Here is a 21002-nt window from a genome sequence, read left to right on the forward strand (position 1 = left end):
GTCAAATTCCATAGAGATATTTAAATATCCCACTTCAACCTTGAAAGTTTTCTGAGACATCTCATAATTTTTCATTTTTGTTATCAGAAGCAAACTGATTTGCAATAGCGTCTCTGAGCTTCAGTGCTATTTCACAGTCTATAATAAGATCAACCTATTCTAATTTGAAATATAATACTAGATTCATGGTTTCCCCACAGCAAGATGGTACCATCTGGCACACTATTAGTGCAAGACACTGAGGTTTTATGCAACATGCTAATCATTGCAATATACACAAGTTTTCATCCAAAAGCTGACATTTCACTATGATTACATTTTCAATGTACTATAACTCATTAGAATAATAGAAAATATTAATTCTTTTGAAATATGCAAATTATATTACAAGATGAGTATCATTTTCTAAGTGAGGATCAGTTATACTACATCTAGACCTCAATGACATCCCCAGAGAAACTGTGTCTCGATAAAGGCAATACTGAAAATTATGCTCTATAAAAGTAATATCAGTAGTCATATTATCAACAGAGATTCAACATGACTGAATAGAGGAAGAGCCACTTTAAATATGCTCAGAGAAATTCAACTAAAAACACAGGTAATTGGAAAAAAGGAAAGGACACATAACCTGATGCCAAAACTAATTGAAAATAAGAGATTTTTGGACCGAAAAAAACAAAAGGCATGGGGTTTATAAAAAGGCAAAGCAATTCAAAAGGCTGCCTGTTGAACCTCCATGTGTGTGGAGCTGAGGAATTGCCCTCCTGGGAAGTTTCCAAAAAAGTGGACGGACCCTGAATGACATGGCAAAATCAAATACAGGATAGTCTTGGGATGTATGTCCCCCCCTCACCTTTTTTGCCCTCCTCCAAACAGAGGACTTTGTAGCATGCCAATGTATTTTTCCAGAACACAGAGGGGCAAGTGAAGAGAAAACTGTCCCCTCCCCAATGATCCACCAGTTTCTTCTCAGACTATGAGAGGGTAAAAAGCAACCTCTGACTAATGTGGAAACTATCAAGGGCACATTAAGTGAGAGTGAGCCCAGAGTCCTCCAGAGAGAAGCATACCAGTGGAGCAGAGCAGTTAATGTTGCATGCCTTAGTTGGAACCTCCAGAGACAGCATGGAGAGGGACCTTGGTTATGGAGAAGGTAGTAAGTTCAACCAAAGCACTCTACCTCCACTCTGCTCCCAGTGGTGGGAGAGAGGAATGAGGCATGCCAGTGGAATGGAACAGAAGAGGCTGTGCAAAAGCTGGAGGGAGAGGGCACAACTGAACACTGGTCTCAGACCAGCCTTGGTCTGTCTTTGCCTAAGGGCTTCTAATGTTGAAAGCCCACAGCAACTAGGTGAGCAACAGGGTAAGGAGACTATGTGGGTGAATCACCCAGAGAGTAGCTGGGTGAAGAGTAGGGCTCCAGACCCCACAGCCAAAGGCCGAGATCAGATTGCAAGTCTGTTGAGCTGTAAGAGCAAAGTTGGTGCCCACCAACCCTACTCAAGACTGGATGGGAGTGCCCTGAACCCAGTACTAACCCTACACAATTAGGTGGTGTCACCCAGCACAGACTGGGGTACTATCACAGAACTGAGAACACCAAAAAATAGCTTCAGGCCTGTGATTAGAGAAATTTCATTATTTTTTCTGTTTCTTTTTGTTTTTTATTGTTTAGGTTATTTCTGTTGTTTGTTTTGATTGTTCATTTTTTTCCTTTCCTTTTCTTTTCTTCTCTTTTTTGATTTTCTTGGATTTTCTCCTGTGAGTGAACATTATCCCTAGTTTTTCTAGTTTGCTTTGATTTTTTTCTTTCTCCTTCATTCTTTCTCTTCTGTCTTCTCCAGTTTCCCAAAGCTAGATTGACTTCCTTTGTCTTTCAGACTTGCTTCTAATCTGTCTTCATTTATTTCTCTATTTTCCCCTTATTTCCCCTAATTCTATTCCTTCCCCACCCCTGGAGTGTAAAATCACTCTACTTACGGGGCATGCAAATTTCTGGTTTGTATTGGATTTTGTTATATAATTATAGATCTTTCTCCTATGTTTTTTTTTTGTTGTTGTTGTTCTTTTGGTACATTTTAGGTATACAACATAGATTTCATTTCCATTTTTTTCTTTTCTCATAGTTTTTCCTTTCCCTCTTTTCCTTTCCCCTTCCCCTCCCATTACTCCTTTGTCTTTGGACCTTTTTTCCTATTTCAAATTATCGATTATTCATTTTAATCATTTTAACCCTTGTTTACACTATCAGTTTCTCACATTAGTGAGAGTATTCAGAATTTACACATGTGTGTCCTATTTATTTCACTTAACAGTATAGCCTGGAGATGTAGATGAAAACAACACTGAGATTCCACCTCACCCCAGAAAGAATGGCTGCTATCAAGAAATCAAATAACAAATGCTGGCAGGGTTGTGGGGAGAAAGGAACCCTTCTCCATTGCTGGTGGGAGTGCAGACTGGTGCAACCACTGTAGAAGTCAGTATGGAGATACTTCAAAGAACTACGACTAGAGGTTCCATTTGACCAAGCTATTCCCCTGCCTGGTATCTTCCCAAAAGAATTAAAAGAATCATGCCACAGTGATACATGTGCACCTATGTTCATAGCAGCCCAGTTTGTAAAAGCTAAAGCTTGGAAGCAGCCCAAGTGCCCATCAACTGGAAACTGGATAAAGAAAATGTGGTTTTTTAATAAAATGGAGTACTACTCAGCCATAAAGAACTTCCTCCTATGTTTAATAGTACCAAATTGATAATTATCACAGTTTGTCAGTTTCTATGACCTGATTGTTGTTGTTATTTTTGCTAATTGTACTACTTTAGCTAGGGTGTCATACCTGCTGTAATCAATTGTACTTTCTTGTATGACAACACTGATTGTCTGGGGTCATAATCATTACCACAGTCCAGTACCAAAGGACTGGGTGCTTGGCCAAATAGACAGAAACTTCTCATCCATAACAAAGTAGAAATGTAGAATATCAGGACAGACTCAAAGGCCAAGAGCCAGCTGCAGCTAGAAGATATCACTGAAGAAGACATCTCATAAGGAGGCCAAGATGCTAGTGATAATGTTACCTACCAAAGGCAACTTACAAGCATCAACACAGAAATTTTTTTTTTTCAAAATATAGAAAATGACAAGATGCAGAAGTAAAATGCAACACCAGACCTACAGCCCACCCAGGGGAAGTCCAGGGGACAATGAGGTGGAGGAAATAAAAAAAATCACCCACTTGAATTTTCTGAAATGGTGTCAGTAGTAGTAACAAAACAAATGAATGAGACTATAGAAAAAATTCAAATAAGAAATAATTTGCTCGGTGAAAAAAAGGTTACAATTACAATGAAGGACTTGGTTAGGGAATGCAGAGTAAATACAGATAAAAACTAGAGGAACTCAGGAAAATGATGGAAACCATTAATGCCTAACATAGGAAAAAAATGAAATTCATGAAATAGATTCAAACACATGTTGAGGAGATTCCAAATTCTACTGAAAAGTTATACAGTAGAATAAAACAATGTGAGGACAGAATATCATATCTAGAAGACAGGATTGCAGTTAGTAATCATGAAAAGAAAGATTTCTTAAAACTATGAAAACACAATCCAACTGTTGTAAAATGATGCAAAGAAGAACAATGTAAGATTTATTGGAGCCAATAAAAAAGCAGGAAATAGCACAAATGACATAAAAAAACTTGTTCACAGAAGTAAAGGCAGAAAACTTCCCAAACATGGGAAGATAATTTGACATACAGATGAATGTAGCATATAGAACTCCAACTAACCATAACCATAAAAACAAAACAAACAAAAAAACTACATTAAAGCAGAAAATAGTCAAGATTCCAGTAATTCAGTAGAAAAACAGAATGTTAAAAGGTGTTAGAAAAAAGAAAAAAAACATAAAATAAAGCCCATCAAAATTACCGCAGACTTCTCAACATAAACCCTCAAGTCAAGGAGAGCTTGGAGTGAAGTATTTCATGTCCTAAAGAAAACAACCTCCAACCCAAACTGACATACTCTGCAAAACTAGCTTCCAAAATTGATGGAAAAATAAGATATTTCCAAGACGAAGAGCACCTGAAGAAATTTATGACCACAAAATCAGCACTCCAAAAGGTTCTGAAGGATACTCTAGAAAGTGATAAGGAAGTCTACAATTACATGAATATCAACAGAATCCACTAACTAAGGCAAGCAATTAAACAGAGAGGAAAGGGAACCAGCAACAGGAAAATAATATGACAAGGAGAAGTCAATGCATATAGTTGTAACCATTAATATAAGTGGTCTCAATCCACTAATCAAAATAATCAGACTAGCGGAATGGATCAAGAAACAAGATTCAACAATATGTTGTATACAAGAAACACATTTTACTCAAAAAGGATTTCATACTAAATGTCAAAGGATAGAAAACAATACTTCATGCAGCAGCAACTCAGAAGAAAGCTCAAGTAGCTACTCTAGTTGCAGAAAAAGCGGATTTCAAGCCAAGACCGATCAAGAAAGACAAAGCAGGTAACTTTATATTTAGTAAATGAAGACTTCAAGATGAAGAGATTACAATGATAAATATATGTATATGCACTAAGTAGTAGCACACTGAACTATACAAATCAAATATTAATGGACATGAAAAATCAACTAAGTACTAATACAATTGTAATGGGGGACCTAAATTCCCCATTGTGAAAAATAGACGGATCAACTACACAAAAAAATCAGCAAATAAGTACTAGAACTGAACAAAATCTGTGAATAAATGGATTAGTAGATGTCTACAGAGTGTTCCAGCCCACAACATAAGAATATACATTCTCCTCAGCCTCATATGGGAAATTCTCCAAAATAGGCCACAAACTAGTTCATAAATCATGCTTAATTAAATGGTAAGGAATTCAAATTATCCAATGCATATTATCAGACCACAGTGCAATGAAATTGGAAACCAATGGCAAAAGAAACCACAAAAACTACATTTACACATGGAAATTAAATAACACCCTCCCAAACAACCAATGGGTCAGAGATGAAATTAAAGAAGAAATTAGACAGTTTCTACAATTAAATGATAATGTCAGTACACTGGAACTTATGGGATGCAATGAAAACAATTCTATGAGGGAAATTTACAGCAGTGAATTCCCAAATCAGGAAAATAGAGTGAACTCAAATAAACAACCTACTCAAACTTATACAAAAAGAATAATTAAGCCCAAAGCTTGTGTGGGGGATAAAATTATAAAGAGCAGAGCAGAATCTCATGCAAGCAAGGTTAAGAAAACAATAAAATGAATCAATGAATCAAAGATTTGGTTCTTTGAAAGATTAAATAAAATTGGCAAACCCTTAGCCAACCTTGTAAAAAAAAAAACAGAAAGAAAAGAATCAAATCCATGCAATTAGAATGAAAAGAGTGAAATTACAGAAATGAGTGAAGTCTTACAAAAATCCAGATCATCATCAATACCTACATTGAGAATCTGTATTCTATTAAGATTTCCACTGTGGAAATCAGTGTAGAAATTCCTCAGAAAACTAAGACTAGAGGTTCCATTAGATCCAGCTATTCCCCTTCCTGATATCTTTAGGAAAGAACTAAAATCATCATATCACTAAATCATGCACGCCCATATTTATAGCAGCACAACTCATAGTAGCTAAATCTTGGAAATAGCCCAAACACCTATTGACAGATGAATGGATAAAGAAGATGTGATAGTGCAAGGTATACTGAGCCCGAGGGTGTCACATGGAGAGAGGCTCAGAGACCGCAGCTCCCAGTTATGCACTCCGCACGACCTCTCTGGATTTATTTCTCCAATGCCCAGTGTTTGTCATGGTGTGAGAAGGTCCAGAAGAGAATGAAGCACCACCAAATTTGAAGGATGAGGTCACTGGATTCAAAGATGAGGAAGATGTGTCATGGGCTGGAAGACATTCAGAAGCAACCTCTTGTCTCATCTTACCACCTCCACCATCTTCTCCCAAAGAGGAGCTATGGGCTGCAGGGATACTGAAATTTGGTGGAGGTGAGCCAGTCCCAGCACCCGGAAGGAAGCTCCCCACCACCATCCCAAGGTCCTAGGGCAGAGAAGCTAAGCCAGTCCCAGAACCCGGAAGGAAGATCGCCCACTGCCATCCCAAGCTCCCAGGGCAGAGAAGATGAGCCACGTGGGCACCAGAAGCACCCCTCCACCGTGGAAATGAGAAAACACATAAACAAGCCTCAAAAACAGACTTTCAGATCACCTACAGCAACCCCAAAGGGAAATGAGATGGAACAATTGATACTCAACCACCTGGACTCTCGGAACTGGCAACAAAAGAGGATCTGGAAAAATGAAATCAGAAATAATTACTCAGATAACAGCAAAGATTTTGCTCATGGTGCAAGACATGAATAATAAATCTAGAGAGGACACAGATAAAAAAATAGAGGATCTGAGGAACATGATGGAATCCCAACATAGGAAACAAATGGAATCCATAAAACAGATACAAACAGATTTCCAGGAGATTAAAAACTCCATCAAAAGTCTGCACAGCAGAATGAACCAATGTGCGGATAGAATTTAACATATACAAGATAAGATTGCAAGTACTGCGGAGGAAAAGAAAAATTGCTTTAAACTTGTATGGGAACATGAGAAATCAATCCAGCAGCTGGTAGACAATGCAAAGAAGAATAACATAAGACTGGTTGGAGTCAATGAAGAAACAGGAGAGAGTGCAGAGGACATAAAAAAAAAAAAAAACTCTTCATAGAAGTGATGGCAGAAAACTTCCCAAACAGGGGGAAAGAACTTGACATACAGATAAGTGAGGCATATGGGACTCCAGCTAGCCTTAATCAAAAAAAAATCTACACATAGGCATATAATAGTTAGGATTCCAGAAATCCAACAGAAGAACAAAATTCTACAAGCAGTGAGAGAAGAGAAACAAATCACATACAAAGGAAAGCCCATCAGAATCACAGCAGACTTCTCAATGCAAATCCTCAAGGCAAGAAGAGCTTGGAGTGATGTATTTCAAGCCCTAAAGGAAAACAGCCTCGAACCCAGACTGATGTACCCTGCAAAACTATCTTTCAAAATTGATGGAGAAATAAGATACTTTCATGATAAAGAGCACCTCAGGAACTTCATGAATACCAAACTGGCACTCCAAAATATTTTAGACAATACCCTAGGAAAAGACAATGAGGATCACAACCCCAGGAAAACCAGCAGAATTAATCCATTGGGCATGACAAATTAAACACAAAGGGGGAGAATCCAACAGAAAGAAAAAGTCAGGGCAAGACTTTTAAAACTTTGAACTTCATCTCCCTAATGAGTGTATAATTCAGTCTTGTTATTGTACTGATTAGTATTTTTCTGATTCTAGAGTTGCACACCTTTCCTTGTGCTATACTGGCTATTTATCATCTTCTTATGTCTACTTTTTAATTGGATTGTCTATTAATGAGCTGTAAGATTTCTTTATATATTCTGGTCATAGGTTATACACATTGTAAATATGGCCTGTTTAAGGGCTACTTTTCATTTTAATGATGTCATTTAAAGTGCTAAATTTTGATGGAATCTCATTTATCAATTTTTTCTTTTATATATCATGTCTTTGTATCCTAGGTAGTTCTTGCCTACCTTGAATTCATAAATATTTTCCCTTATAATTTCTTCTTAAAGTTTCATACTTTTAGGCTTTCTTATTTAGGTTCATAGATCCCTTCAAGTTATTTTCATGTATGAAAAAAAGGGTTGAGGTTAATATTTTATATATGGATACAAGGTGTTCTAGTGCCATTTGCTAAAAACACTCTCTCTTCCTCAGCTCTTGAATTGAATTTATATTCTATAAAATACTAATGTTAAATAATCTTTCAAAACTCAGTGGACCATATATGTGTGGTTTCGTTTCTAGATTCTCTGTTTTATTCCAATGATCTATATGTCTTTCTTTACACCAAAACTGCCTTGATTACTGTAGCTTTAGAAGAAGTCTTAAAATTAGGTACTAAACGTCTTCCAACACTGTTTTTGTTTTTGTTTTAACTTTTCTAGGTCCTTTGTGCTCTTACATAACTTTTAAAATTCAATGTCCAAATTTATAGCAAGTATACACAGACCTGAATTTTTATATATACCTTGTGTTTTCTAATCCTGCTAAATTCAAGTACAAGTTCTAGGGACTCCTAGAGATTTCTTAGTATTTTCTCTGTAGATGATCATTTCATCTACATATAAAGATTTTGCTTCTGCTGTGCCAATCCTATACTAGTTGTTTCATTTTTTTGCCAGACTATTTTGGTGGGGACTAGGTTTCAAAGTTTAATGGATAGATAAAGAGTAAGCATATCTGCCCTTGTTCCCCACCTGAAGGAGAAAGCATCGTATCTTCTCCATTCATATAAGGTGTTCTCGCTGGAAGTATGGAGTACATGTCTTTAATCTGTTGAGAAGATTCTGTTCTACTTCTAGTCTCCTGATAGCTTTTACCATGAACAGCTGTAGAATTTACTCCAATACTTTTTCTCCAACTAGTGACAGGATCATATGGGTTTTTCCTTTCCTCTGTTTAAATGATGACTTTTGGGGGTGGATCTTCCAATGCTGAACCAACACTGCCATCCCTATAACAAAACCACTTTCCATATCCTACCAGATCTGACTTCCAATAGTTTGTTTTGTTAAACAAATTTCTATCTGTGTTCATACTTTTTTCTTCTACTATCTTTATGCAGTTTTAGAATTAGCACAATATTGAGTTCCTAAAATGAGGGGAGAAGTATTCCTTTTTTCCTGCTTTAATTGTTTAATATAATTTATTAGTTAAAATGTTTATGAGCCTGCTGTTGTCATATAGGTAGGTTTTCAAGCTAGGAATATACTTTCTTTAATAGGTGCTATTCAAATTTTATATTTCCTCCAGAGTTAGTTTCATTAATTTGTCTTCCAAGGTACTCCTTAGAAGTTGTGAAATTTATTTCCAAAAAGATTTTTGTAATATGCTTTCTATATCCTTTTAAATTCTGTAAAATCTGTGGTAATGTCTCCTAGATCTTGATATTGTAATTTAAAAAATGTATAACTGGTATTGTGTAACAGGAAGAAATGTCTAAAAAAGTAGGGGAATTGGGAGGGGTAGGGGAAGGGAAAAAAAGGGAAAGGAAAAAAAATATGAGAAGAGGAAAAAAATAGAAACAAAGTCTTTGCAAATAGGGAAGAGTGGAGGGTGTGAAGGAAGGGCAAGGGAAGGGGATAAAAAATAAGAAGCAAGAGACTCATGTAATGGTACAAGGTCCCAATGATGAATGTAACTGTATTTTATACCTAAAATGTACCAATAAAGTTAATGGCAAAAAATAAATAAATAAATAAATAAAGATGTGGTATTTTTATACAATGGAATACCACTCTCCTATAAATAAGGATAAACTTGAGGTATTTATAAGCTAATGGATGCACCATGAGACCATACTCTTAAGTGAAATAAACTGGACTCACATGTTTATATATCACATTGTTTCTCTGTTGTGAGAAACTGAAAATGTAAATAAGGACTAAAATATATAATAGATACTGAGAAATGGGAAAAAATGTTCAAATGGGATGGTAAAAAGAGAGTGAGTGCAGGGAAAACAAGGAAAGGAAAAGAAAAAAAAGAGAATAGAAGGAAAAATGGAAACAAAGCTTTTGTAAATATGGAGGGTAAGAAGAGTTGAAGGTAGGGAAAGGGAATGGGAAAAAACAGAAGAAACAAGATGTCATGTATAGATACACATTACCTATATATAATGATAACATTCATAATAGGGAATTTTTTGTACCAATAAAATGAATAAAAACTTGAAGTACTTTACAATAAATAAGTAAACATTTACCAAGGAAAAAATTGTTATATTATCTAACTGGGAGATCCAAGTACAGGATGTTTTCTGTTTTTACTTTTTTTCACTTTTAAGAATTACTTCCAAAATGAGGTAGTGAGTATTTTTTCAGTTCAAAATAATAGCCAATTTTTTAATACTTTATTCAAAATTTGCTATCTCCTGCTTTAACTTATGCAGTATTTGAACTATGGCTATTTGGAAGTTGACCTCAAACACTGGCTGTTCAGTGCTTTATTTTTGAGTTGGGTGCTAAAACGTGTGATTTAATCGTCATTATCTTTATCTTTATTTATTTAGTTTCAAATATGTCTGTAAATGCCAAATATTAAGGGCAAATATATTTAAAGGAGAAATTCTAGAACAAAAATTCCTACTAAATGGTTTTATAAAGGTATTATATTTGATTGTTTGATGAAAGATAGGATTATCTGTACATAAGCTACGTGTAAAATGAGCTTGTAAAATACCCACAGATTACTGTTTTCCCCTAGAATCTTGTGAAAATAAGCAGAAGTGAAACTGATATTTCCATTATGGGAAAGCATTTTTAAAAAAAGAACAACTCTAATCCAAAGAGACAGCACAGTCAAGAAAATATTGATAATTTTGTTGAAGTACTACATCAACTTAGCTTACAAATCTGCACTTTCTTTTTCATGTAATCCTATCTAGAAGTAAAGAGGATTAGGTATAAGAATAGAAAAGCTTATTGTAAAAGTTTACTCATGGCTGATATCTGGGAAACAGTAAATATTATTAAGCTTCCTGTGTTTAAATTTTTTAGTCAGCTGTCAAAATAGTAGAGTGGCAAGAATCATTAGATTCATTTTAGAGATTACATTGTCTGTGGGCCTCATATTCCTTTCTGTTCTTGTGAGTTTATTTGCTAGGTCATCTCCTGACCCCACATCTAAGGATTTGTTGTAAGAACCAAGTAAAGAGAAGAAAATTTTAGAAAAGATAACTAAAAGGATTTATGGACAGATCAAGCTAATATATAGATATATATCCTTGTCTCTTAAAATATTAGTGTATCTTGAATCTCTTAATTGTGAGGTATTTTTTCTGCTACACAAGATTAACATATTGGCACAAACTTTTATCAGGGAGAAACAAATATATTATATAGTAAATGTTTCCTAGGTGACCTATTTTTTTTCTTTCTTAAAACATGTTCTGTGTAGAGAGGTAGAATCATCAAAACAAAAAATTGAAATTCATTAACAAGTAAACTTGAAAGAAAAATTTATCTTTCTACATAAAATATACAAATAAAATTATATATAATTTAAACTATGTAAAGTTATAAAAGAATGCTCAGAATGACAATTACTATGTTATTTCAGTACTATGAAATAGAAATAATATTAGAAATAGTGTTACAATGTGGATAATAACCACAATCCTAATGAGATGGGGAAAAGAACCAAAGTAGACATAAAGTAGATCAGGAGAAAAATAAAAGTTGCTTGCTTTTTCCTCTGAAATACAACAATTACACTCAACCAACTATAGTTTTCACTATCTGTGTTGCAAGTAGTGTGCTAAACATACTTTTTCTCCAAGAAGTTCTTAGCTGTCCTTTATATTAAACTTTAATATTTTTGAGGAAATTCCAAACATCTCTTTTCATTGACTCTAATTTAGCTAACAGATTTCTAGAGTTCAGTAAAACCACATATTTTCCTACTCAGCTTGCTGCCTGTAGGAGAACATCCTCCAATCTCTGGATGAGATTATAATGATCTTTTTCAGGTTTCAGGGACAGGTACTTGGGCTTTCCATTAAGTGCATATCAAAATGAGACAAATAGTAGTCATTGATTAAATATTTATTAACTAGATTTGTTGCTGGAAAAATTTCTACAGTTATTACAAATGTTTCTTTGAGTTTAGGATTACAGATTAGATTGACACTTATAGTTTTTAACTTCTAAATTAGCTTCTTTTAGTAGTATCTCTCTCATCATTCCATGTGTTTTTGAAGAATTTTCAAGTGCTGTGCTTTTAATGATCTCATGGGTAGAATTTCTGGAGATTTTTCAACTTGACATTTCATGATTCTGAAGACTCTGTCTTCTCTAGCATTTTTGTGTGGTCCTCAAGTTATTCTGTTCCTAAGGGCAATCTCTGCTTCCAATCCCTTCTTTCTCTCCTTCTCAAGGGAAGGTTTCCCACCCTAAATGAATCCATGAGATAGAATTAGTATGTCTGGCAACTAGAGTAATCATGTAATTGTACAAACTGAATTATCCCAGTGTGATCCATAACATGTCATTTCACCTAAAGGGAGCCCACCTGACTGTGAAGTATTCCAAGGAATAAAGCCTATGAAGTAGTTTCAGGAATCACAGTAGGTGGTGGGGAGAACGTGTTTAGTCTTGAAAAAGTCTGCATGCCCATTTTTTAAACAAAATGTGGCATTTATACACAATGGAGTACTACTCTGCCATAAAGATAAACTTGAGGCATTCATAGGTAGATGGACACACCTTAAGACGGTAAGATTAAATGCAATAAGTCAAACACAGAAGCTTAAATAGGGCATAGTTTCTCTTACAGGACAACCTTAAGATCGATAGATAAATAAATGATTGATAGATAGATAGATAGATAGATAAATAGATAGGGGCCAGAGATTTAGCTCAGTGGTTCTACCACCTGCCTTGCAAGCACAAGGTCCTGAGTTTGATCCTTGGTACCAAACAAGCAAAAAAAATAGATAGATAGATAGATAGATAGATGTAGATATGCACAGATAAGGAGCAAAATTAAAAATAGATAATAGGAAGTAGGGAGCTATTTTTCAAATTTATAGAGAAACAAGGAATGGAGGGAAGAAGGAAACAGGGGAAGGAAAGGAGATGAAAACAAATAAAAAAGAAAATAGAGCTTTTTCAAATGGAAAGGGGACCAATAATTGGAGGATCATGGGGGGATCAAAAACATTCAAAAAAAGAATTAAGATATATTATGTACATGTACCAACTCCCCACAGTAAATGTAGTCATTATTTACTGCAAACATGTACAAATAAAAAATAAATTATTAAAGAGATTATTTCATGCCTCTGCCATTTCTGGCCTGCTATGAGTCCAGGTCTGGAGCCTGCCATCTGGGAGGAGATTGTGGCAGGCAGCTGCCATTGAAGGAGCTGAGTAGATGGCACTGGGCTGAATAGATGGTTCGACTGAGCTGCCATGAGGTGGTGGCACAGTTGCAGGGCCAGTGGCAGGGGGTGTTCTTGGTGCAAGACTAGAGAACTAACCCAGGGACCGTGTTTGGCATCTTGAGATACCATGCATCACCTATTACATCACCAATAGCAGTGCCTGCACTGTGGACCCTCAGATGCTATGCAGGGTGAGTGCCCCCCCCAGATGCTGAACAGGAGAACAACAGTTTGATTCACTGCTTGTTTAACTGGAATTCTGCAAAATTTACTACTTAGAAACTACAACATTGATAGAACCAATCTCCATCAATATCACAGGATTCTCAGGCAGAAGGAGGGTATGTGAGAGCCCTCTGTCTTCAATGGAGCTGCTGGTGAAGATCATCTTCCTTGTAAGAAAGGATGCATCATGGAGGGTCAGGGATTTAGCTCAGTGGTTCCACTGGCTGCCTCAAACGTACAAGGTCCAGAGATAGGTTCAATCTCAGGTACGAAAGAAAGAGGAGAGAGAGAGAGAGAGAGAGAGAGAGAGAGAGAGAGAGAGAGAGAGAGAGAGAGAGAGAGGGGAAGGAAGGAAGGAAGGAAGGAGGAAGGAAGGAAGGAAGGATAAATCTTGAGAATCAGGAATAAACCTGAAGAGCAGTGGTGGAAGGTAGAGGACAGTGAAAGTGAGATCGGGATTAATCTCTGTCCCTTAGATAAAGAAGTAGAGACCTGCCTTTGCCTTGACATTAACTCTGTGGGAGCGCAGGCCCTATGCTCAACCCAGCATAGACATTCCACTTCCTAATCTCCAGAATGGGATATACTTATGCCAGGACTATTCACAAATGAGTCTCTAATGCCTGAAGTGAGATAGCCTTGGTATTAGAGGTCTGTGATCTGGTTAAAGTTATAAAGATTAATGTGAATAGTCAGTAGAAAGTGGAGTTGAATGCCAAAAAGGTCACTTCTCGTTCACACATGTCCCTCTTCTGGTTCAACAGATTCCCGATGAGGTCTTCAGCTGAGTGTCCTCAACAGTTTTCTCAAGGAGAAATCTTTTTGGAATTTTTTTTTCCAGTTGCCATCTACTTAACTTTCTAATAGGTGTCAAAAGCAGGGTAGTTAATGTAAGCAGTCTATTACCTGTGATCCTTTTCAGAGTGAACTACTCCATTCTAATTTAATTTATTTAGGGTTCAAAACTGGCAAGTTTGTTTTGTAAGCTTAGGAGTTGGGAATTTTAGGTGCTGGAGCCGGTGCTTATATCAGAAGAGAGAAGTAACTTGCCTCCTTCCTCTCAGGCAATGCAGATCAAGCTGCATCACATTATCGAATGGCAATTGTCTGTTCTTTTCCACCCTCATGAAGCAGTCATGCACTATGTGAATAGTGCTCAGTGGGGTTTCTTTTTTATTTATAGAACATGACCATTGCATGACTCATTCTGACATTTCAAATCCTGAGAACACTACTAGAAACATTTGTCTTCCTTCCCAGTCAATGCTTCATATTCTTTCTTGGGATTCTTTCAATATTTGTCATTCTTTTTTCTCAGACCAACAAGTAGGCTATTCCAATTCCTACGAGAGTGTATACTTCCATTCCAGATGATATACAGGATGTCCAGAGCACTTCATTCACTGGATAGCTTTAAGGTAGTACTGGATTGACTATCTGGACAGCCAAACTCCCAGCTTTTTTCCCTTTCCTAGTGGGTAAGAGGTTCACACTCCTACAGCAGTTGATAAGACTTGGTTGATGGGACCCAGCAGGACCATTTCTCCTGGGTGACAATATCTTAGTAGGAGACAGCATTCTCAAGTTCTGCTTGGAGTGGAAGGACCAAGCACTTGGAAATTCCTTGAAGGTTTTGAGGTCAAAATCTGCCCTTTGCATTACGTACAACTTATATAAAAGGCAAGTTATAATAACATGAGTTTGTGGTCAGGGTTAGTGGTGTGAAAAGTGTTTGAATCAATCATGAATTATGTATTTATTACTCACTTAACATGGCCACACTGGTGCTTAAAGTACATTACATAATAAAATGCCTTCATTTTTGGCTCTTCTTGTTTACATTCAGGTTTAGTTTACCAACTTTTTAAAGAATAAAATGGCCTATATGTGTTCAGTTGCTCTAAAGAATAGACCTATGAGGCCCAAAATGATCTCGGCTGTTTGGGCTACAACGTAAAATGTACAAAAGTTAGTTCTCAGTTGATAAAGGCACTTACTGCTTTCTGGTGCTGTATGACAAACAGAAACAACTCGAACTTTGCTTTAGGCCTAATTTTAAACATATAATGTACCTTTCTAATTGTCTCACATGGGTTAAAATGAGGAATTTGCATTCTTTGAACACATTATAACCATGGCATTGCAGTGACCAGCACATATCCTGACACACAGTCAAGGCACAGTGTGTGCGAAGGAATGGGTGAGTGTGGAAGCTTGTTACCTGGCCCAGAGAAGTCATCTGGCAAAGGATCACATATATTGCCATATGTGACTAATGGCTTGACATTAATTTATTTTTTCCTCACTCTAAGTAATGCTTGATAAAATATTAATAAATTCTAAAATGTTACTATAGTGCTGTACACATAGTGGGTGATGAATAATGTTGAATAGATTTTCAATATCCAACATAACTACATCTGACTACCTTGCTAAATTTCCAGTTAGCATACTTTTTTACCATAAAATCCAAATAAACATTAAGTCCTATTTTCCTGATCAATAGCATCTAAAATATTTGTAGAAGAAGCTTATCACTGCTGATTTGAATATTTTCCTTTGCCTTTGATATTGGCTTCAAAGGATTCTTTTTATCATATGTAATGAGTGGATCATGTAGCTCTACACAAATCATAAGAAATTTTCAATGATCAGTTGTCTATAGATATTATATAAACTGCTGGGCTGGATTTGGCTGGGAGTGGAAGATACTGGATTTCTAGATAGGCTGACCATTTTCCAAACCATCAAGTACTGTTTTGTCTTTGTAGGTATTCCATCAATTTAGCTTTCTTCTCTCCCAAATAGTAGGAAGAAAACAGGCCAAATCTTCAACAGTTCGCTTGGAAATTTTCTCAATTCCATGAGTAATATTTCATTATTATTTTTATTTGCATGTCTCTATGTCTTATTAAACAATAAGTTCCCTGTGAGCAGATGAATTCTAGAATTCTTTGTATCTCCAGTACACACTATTGCTTAATAAATGCATATTAATTACACAAAAAATACAAATTATTTATTCAACAACCCTTTCTCTACTTCCACTCTCCTGTTGGCTATAATATCAGGCAAATATTTCAACTGAGGGTGATCTCTCTAATTTGAGAGATAATTGTCAATACCCTAAATTTGAAGACACAATTCAGTCTATATGATTGATTCAACTAACATGAAAGTTTGTAGAAATTTTAATTAGTTACCTTGAAAATGTTACTCCAAAAGAAGCCTTCAGGTTAATATAATTATATTAGTGGTTTTCACCCAAATAAATGATAGATATAAAAACAGATGAATTGTCTTATTTTTTAAAATCATTTTAAAGGATTTCAATATTCAAAATAGAAAAATAAATGGCTTTTCTTAGTTAAATTATTTTTTTCATTCAGTGCCAAGTAAAACAATAATTCTCCAAGACCCTTTTACTCTATATTTAATAGAGAATGAGGTTATCTTATTAGAGGCAATTGTGCCATTTTTAATGATAGAATTTCTTAAAAATTGGTATTAAATACATTTATTAAGACGTATACATGTTGTAATTATTCAGAAATAGACTGATGAAGACATATATTTTCTTGCATGTCAAGGAACAAAATTATACAAATACAATTATCTCCCACTGTTCATTAAATTGCTAACATGATGACTATCCTGATAAAAGACCTATGCTACTCAACAAAATGGGTAGCCTAAATGATCTTTAAGATAGTTTAACACATATTTACTCAAATAACAAAATCAGATTTTTGTCCATATTTTAATTTTTCCTTCACTTGAAATTATTTAGAAAATAAAACTTGTAAAGATGGAATCATATATAGTCTTCATTTAAAATAATTTTTCTTTACCTCAAAGTAGAATTATAATTTGAGAAAATTGTTAAAATGATCTCTCATAGAGGCTCCATGTTCAGTAATATATTATCTTTTGACCATATTAACATTAAATTCATTCATATTCCAGGTTATGATTTTGTATGTACTATCAAGAGTAATAGAAATGATGTCTATGTAAATAGGGAAGGGTGGAGGGGGTGAAGTAATGGGGAAAAAATAAGAACCAAGATATATTATATACAGGTACAAACACCCAATGATAAATGTAAACGAATTGTATACCTAAAATGTACCAATAAAAGAACTTAAAGAAAGAGTATATGTATTTATTTGAAAATTAAATACATATGCTCATATTAAAGGACAGCATTTTAGGATTTCTTAGATATAGGAAATTTTAATATTCCTATATAAAAATAATATCCAATTATTGATTAAAATATCAAAACAAAGCTTCATTCACTTGGTGTGTTTAATGTAAAATGTACTTTATATTTTTATACTATACTCTTTCTGTTAATCATCACAATTAATTATGGTACTGATTTTGTACAGGAGCAACAATGCACAGATAATGCTGATTATTAATACTAGTGAATTCAGCAAAATGAAATAAAAAAAATAAAATGAAAGTAACAAAGATGCACGAAGGACAAAAAGATGTAACCTTTCCTTAGAAACTGTTAAATGTGGAGAATTAAAGAAGAATAGCTGCATTAAAAAGGATGTCTTTCCTGCTGCTGAATATGTTTCTCAGTTCAGAGGGGGTGGCATTACATCCTACCTCCTCACTCTGCTGCAATCTGTTCCCTACAGGACTACCCATCTGTTTAGCCTGAACAGCCCTGCAGTGGCTTGTATGCTTATTCACGGATGCAAGTAGGAGGTTGACTACAGGTTTTCTGACTTATACTTGAATCCAAGCTAATGTGACACATTTGGAAGCATAGCTGCACATGTTCTGGTTTAATTGGGAAATCTCTCCTTTGACTTTCAGAATAGCATAGAAGCAGAAACTCTGAGACTAAACAGACCTAGATTCTGAACAGAGCTAATGCTACTTGAAGAAGACTGGAAGTAGAGTAAGTAAACAAGGGCTATCAAGAGGCAGGGGTATCTCTGTGAGAAGTAAGCAGCTGGCCTTCCTCGTAAGTTTTCTGTGCAGCACTGATGGGAAGTAGAAATCTTGAGAAGAGTCTGTTGGCTTAACATGATCTCTAAATGATCCAAAATATCCTAAAGGTACAAAGTAATTAAGGCCTCCTTTGTATAAACTATGACGGAAGGTCTTGTATAATTCCTGAGATACTCTTACTGCTTTTATATGATTTCTTGGACTCTAGAATCATTTAAAAAATGGAATGGTACTTTTTTACTGGAAGTTTTAAATGGGAGGCATAAGTCAGACAATGGACTTCATTCACATTTCTAGATTTTAATCAAGGCACCCTATAAGCTATGTTAGACATTGCACAATGTTGACAGAGCATGATATGCTGAACATGCGTCAAGCACTGAGAGACTGCAACTGTGGAACAGCACTTCAGCTTGAATTGTAATGGTGCATTTTGCCTTCTAAAGTGCTCCAGCTACTAGTGGTAATTGCTTTACAAGTGAAAACGAGCTTCCTCAGTTCTCAGAACACTTGTAATCTAAGCACACCACACCTCCACATCTTTGCTTTGTATCTCTTTTCTTTGAAGTTACTTAAAATTTCAAGTTCCAGCTCAGACATACTCAACGAAACCTTCCTTCATCCTCACAGTCAATATTAATCACAGGCTGCCACTGTAATTCCAGAGCACCTTGCTTCCTCTAGGTTATCGTGCCTAACAATTTCAAGTGAGTCTTACAAATACCCTTACTTGTATTTTCTAGTGGATTTGGACATCTTATTTCTATTCGTGTGTGGAGAGCTGCGTGTGCCACGCCTTAAAGATGGCGCTGGTTTCCGCCTTCCGCCATCCCGACGGTGAGAGCTCTTTATGATAAACAACTCCTTATTTGGCTGTGATGTGTCTGATGCTCTGCCCCCTCTTACGTGTACCTATCCGCATTCGCCACATGACTATCCGTGATTGGTTGGTTCAGGGGTACTTATTCTAGGGACGGGTGCTCCCCAGAGGTAGAAGAAAAAGAATGTTAAGTTTTCCTGAATAAACTGCTAGAAGAAGAGCGTTGGTGTTGCGTCGTCATTGCTGGTCAAAGGCGAACGCGACAAGTGGTGGCCCGTACGGGGAACCCTCAGCTCAGAACTTCTAGCAGTCAGGGCAGCGCGCTGGTAAGTTCCCGAGGTAAGTTGGGACAATAAGGTCCGCGGTCATTGCGGCTAGTTGCTCTTGTCTGTAGGCAGAAGGGAGCGAAGACAAGTTCGCGGATTCACGAACCGAAAGTAAAGTTCGTGGGACAACGAACCGAAAACAAGACATGGGCGCTTCTCATTCGCACCCAATTTTTTTGGCTCTACAGGAGCTGCTCTTATTAAAGAATTTAAGATTGAAAAAATCCATTCTACAGAGGTTTCTAAATGAGTGTGATACTGCCGCCCCTTGGTTTGCAGTATCGGGTAATCTTACAGTCCCCTGCTGGGACAAACTAGGGCGAGACCTAGACATGGCAAAGAAACGGGGAACATTAAAACCAGGAGTTATACCCGTGTGGAAACTTGTTAGGAGCTGCTTGGGGGATCATAGGTGCTCTCATGCGGTAGAGGAAGGGCAAGCAGTGTTAGAACAACTGAAAGAGGAGAGATCGGCAAAGTCAGACAATTCATCTGAGACTGAAGGCTCTAGCTCTAATAGTGAATCTGAGGCGGAAAATTTGGAGAAGGAGATTCACGCTCTTTTAGAGAAATTAGATAAGACATCGATTAAGGAAAAGAAAAAGAGGAAGCCTCCGGAGAAGGAGAAGGGAGACCTGGTTCCATCTGCTCCTCCTCCCTATCATCAGGAGGAAATGGGTATGGGCCAAGGGAGCCGTAACCGGTCACTTTGCCCGGATGTATGGCATCAAGTCCGCACAGAGCTGACTCTGGCTTGTCCCGTGTTCCAAGATAAGGCTGGGTTCCAGTGCCCGTGGATGCTCCTTCTTCTATGACACTGTTTAGACAGAAAAGAGATTTTGGGATCACAGCCGCCATTGTTGCTGCGGTCTCATTGGCTGCTGTGGGAGCTACCACTGCAGCGCTTGCCATGAGCCAAGCTGTTCAGACAGCCCAAACCTTAAATAATCTTTCAGCTAATGTGGCTCAAGCTTTGGATATCCAAAAGGGAATTATTGGCCAATTGAAAGGAGGGCTATTAGTATTGAATCAAAGAATTGATTTGACCCAAGAACAAGTTGATGTATTATGGCAGCTAGCTCAATTAGGATGTGAGTGAAAAATGCAGGGTCTCTGCATTACTTCTGTACAGTATCATAACTTTACTTATGCCGCTAATCTATCAAAAGTTTTGTCTGAGCATCTTTTAGGGAACTGGACCGGAGAGTTTGACACCATGATGGAACGGCTAAGAGTGGCCATCGTCCACGTAAATTCAACCAGAATTGATCTCTCCCTGGCTACAGGATGGACATCTTGGATTTCTTCCGCCCTGAATCATCTTAAGGAATGGGCGGGTATTGGGGCGGTAGTTTGCCTTCTGATATTGACCTCTCTGGTGGGCCTGTGGTGCTTGTGCCGGATGAGGATTACACAAAACCGAGACAGGGCTATGATTATTCAAGCGCTCACAGCCATTGAGGCTGGGCAGTCCCCCCAAACATGGCTTGCAGCCATAAAATTATGAGGCATCGCGTTCAGGCTGCACGGCACAGCACTGCACATGAGAATCGCTGTCTGCTGTTAG

The 21002-nt window shown here is 36.7% G+C and overlaps 1 protein-coding gene and 1 pseudogene across 1 annotated transcript; both read left to right on the top strand.

Moving 5' to 3' along the window:
• Positions 1-19506: 19506 nt before the first annotated feature.
• On the top strand, positions 19507-20421 carry LOC147824186 (uncharacterized). The gene has a single exon (XM_087190562.1). It carries the CDS (start codon positions 19582-19584, stop codon positions 20248-20250), a length of 669 nt encoding a protein of 222 aa, XP_087046688.1. The 5' UTR covers positions 19507-19581; the 3' UTR covers positions 20251-20421.
• LOC101711122 (annexin A5-like) overlaps positions 20346-21002 on the top strand; it is a 170668-nt pseudogene continuing 170011 nt past the window's right edge.

The sequence above is a fragment of the Heterocephalus glaber genome, unplaced genomic scaffold, assembly GCF_053883595.1.
Source record: "Heterocephalus glaber isolate CG9 unplaced genomic scaffold, H.glaber_assembly_v1.0 deba00001553, whole genome shotgun sequence".
NCBI lineage: Eukaryota > Metazoa > Chordata > Mammalia > Rodentia > Bathyergidae > Heterocephalus > Heterocephalus glaber.